This window comes from Galeopterus variegatus, unplaced genomic scaffold (genome assembly GCF_000696425.1).
Source record: "Galeopterus variegatus unplaced genomic scaffold, G_variegatus-3.0.2 Scaffold8546, whole genome shotgun sequence".
In the NCBI taxonomy this organism is placed as follows: Eukaryota; Metazoa; Chordata; class Mammalia; order Dermoptera; family Cynocephalidae; genus Galeopterus; species Galeopterus variegatus.
The window spans coordinates 78743-80069 of NW_007734657.1; the positions used below are offsets into that span (position 1 = coordinate 78743).

Below are 1327 nucleotides of genomic sequence, written 5' to 3' on the forward strand. Positions count from 1 at the left end.
TTTTTTTTCAACCTGAACCCTCTTTTCACCATCTCTCCCACAGCCTCTTGACCTGAGTAGTTCCAGCTCATTCTCCATGTCTCAGCTTAGACGACTCCTCTTCCAGGAAGACTTCCCTCCTCCCCAAGTCTGGATGGGGTGTCTCTTTTGAGAGCCCCATGGCACCCATACTCATACAAGAAGAGCATCACTGTCTACTGAGTTGTGTTACTCTTTACTTATTTCCAACCCACCTGGGACTGAGCAACGCAGGGTGGGGAAACTCTGTTTTATTCATAGATTTTCCTAAGGGGCTAGCAAGCAAAGAACCTGTTGGCTGTCTCTCTGAGGGAAGAGCATTTATTTGCAGAGGAGGTGGCAATAATTTTGTCTGAGCCAGCCCTTACCTTTGAAGAAGATGTAATTTGAGAGAACCATGAGCGTGTCTTGGTTGAACTCCTGGAGGCAGTCCACGATCTGCCCGTATGTCTGCTTTCTCACATAGTCGTTGATCTGCTTCCCAGTTGTAGCAGAATCTGTGAAGTTGGCAGAAAAAGCGAAAGCTCCATACAGCTCTTTGATCTTGTCCAAAAAGTGCTGCTGAGGTTTTAGTTGCTTGTCTAGGAACAAGGAGTTTCCTACTTTTAGTTCAAGTTTGGGGCTGGGCAGGTTAAGGGTGTGCACGAGGCTCTGGAAGCCCTGGTGGATGTCGGCTTCTGGGATCTCTGTGAGGTTGAAGCCCAGTCCCTCCAAGATCTGAGTTGCTGTGTCAGCTTGGGCCCCGAGAGAGAGCAGGGCCAGGGTGGTGGAGATGCTCACTGGAGAGAAGAAGATGTTTCCTGGGGTGTCTGCTGCCAGCTGCTTATACAAACGCAAAGCAAAGTTGGTAATGGTGGGTGTGATTTTGTGGTAGGCAGGGGCTGGGTCTGAGAGCTGATGGCTGGGGGGTTGAGGCACCACCAGAGTCTTATCTTCATGGGCAGGAAAAGGCTGACAATGGATGGAGGCCAGAATCCCTGCTCCCAGCAGCCAGAGCCAAGCTGGCCCCATCCTCTGCAAACAAGATGGTAAACACGTCACTCTTGTGCATATTGCTTCATGTGCTTATACAATAAACACCACCATTCAACTGTTTCCCACAGGGGTGCCGTGAAGGCCGCTGCAGAGGACAAGGCAGTGGGTAAGTAATTAGGACTCTGGACACTTTCCTCCAAGGCTTCAGTTAATCTGCTTTACATATTGACAGGTCTACAAGATTAGGTTGAGTAAAGGATTTTGGGGTATTAAAAAAAAAAATACAACTTCAATCGTCTATTCTCCCTGACTCCCCTGCGCTCTCCTTCCTTTC

The 1327-nt window shown here is 49.0% G+C and overlaps 1 protein-coding gene across 1 annotated transcript in view; it reads right to left on the reverse strand.

Moving 5' to 3' along the window:
• LOC103608543 (serpin A11-like) overlaps positions 1 to 1327 on the reverse strand; it is a 17237-nt gene that overhangs the window by 8227 nt on the left and 7683 nt on the right. The window contains exon 4 of the mRNA XM_008592965.1: positions 387 to 1032. Coding sequence (XP_008591187.1) covers positions 387 to 1029 — 643 coding nt within the window. The 5' untranslated portion in view covers positions 1030 to 1032. The remainder of the gene's footprint in view (positions 1 to 386; positions 1033 to 1327) is intronic.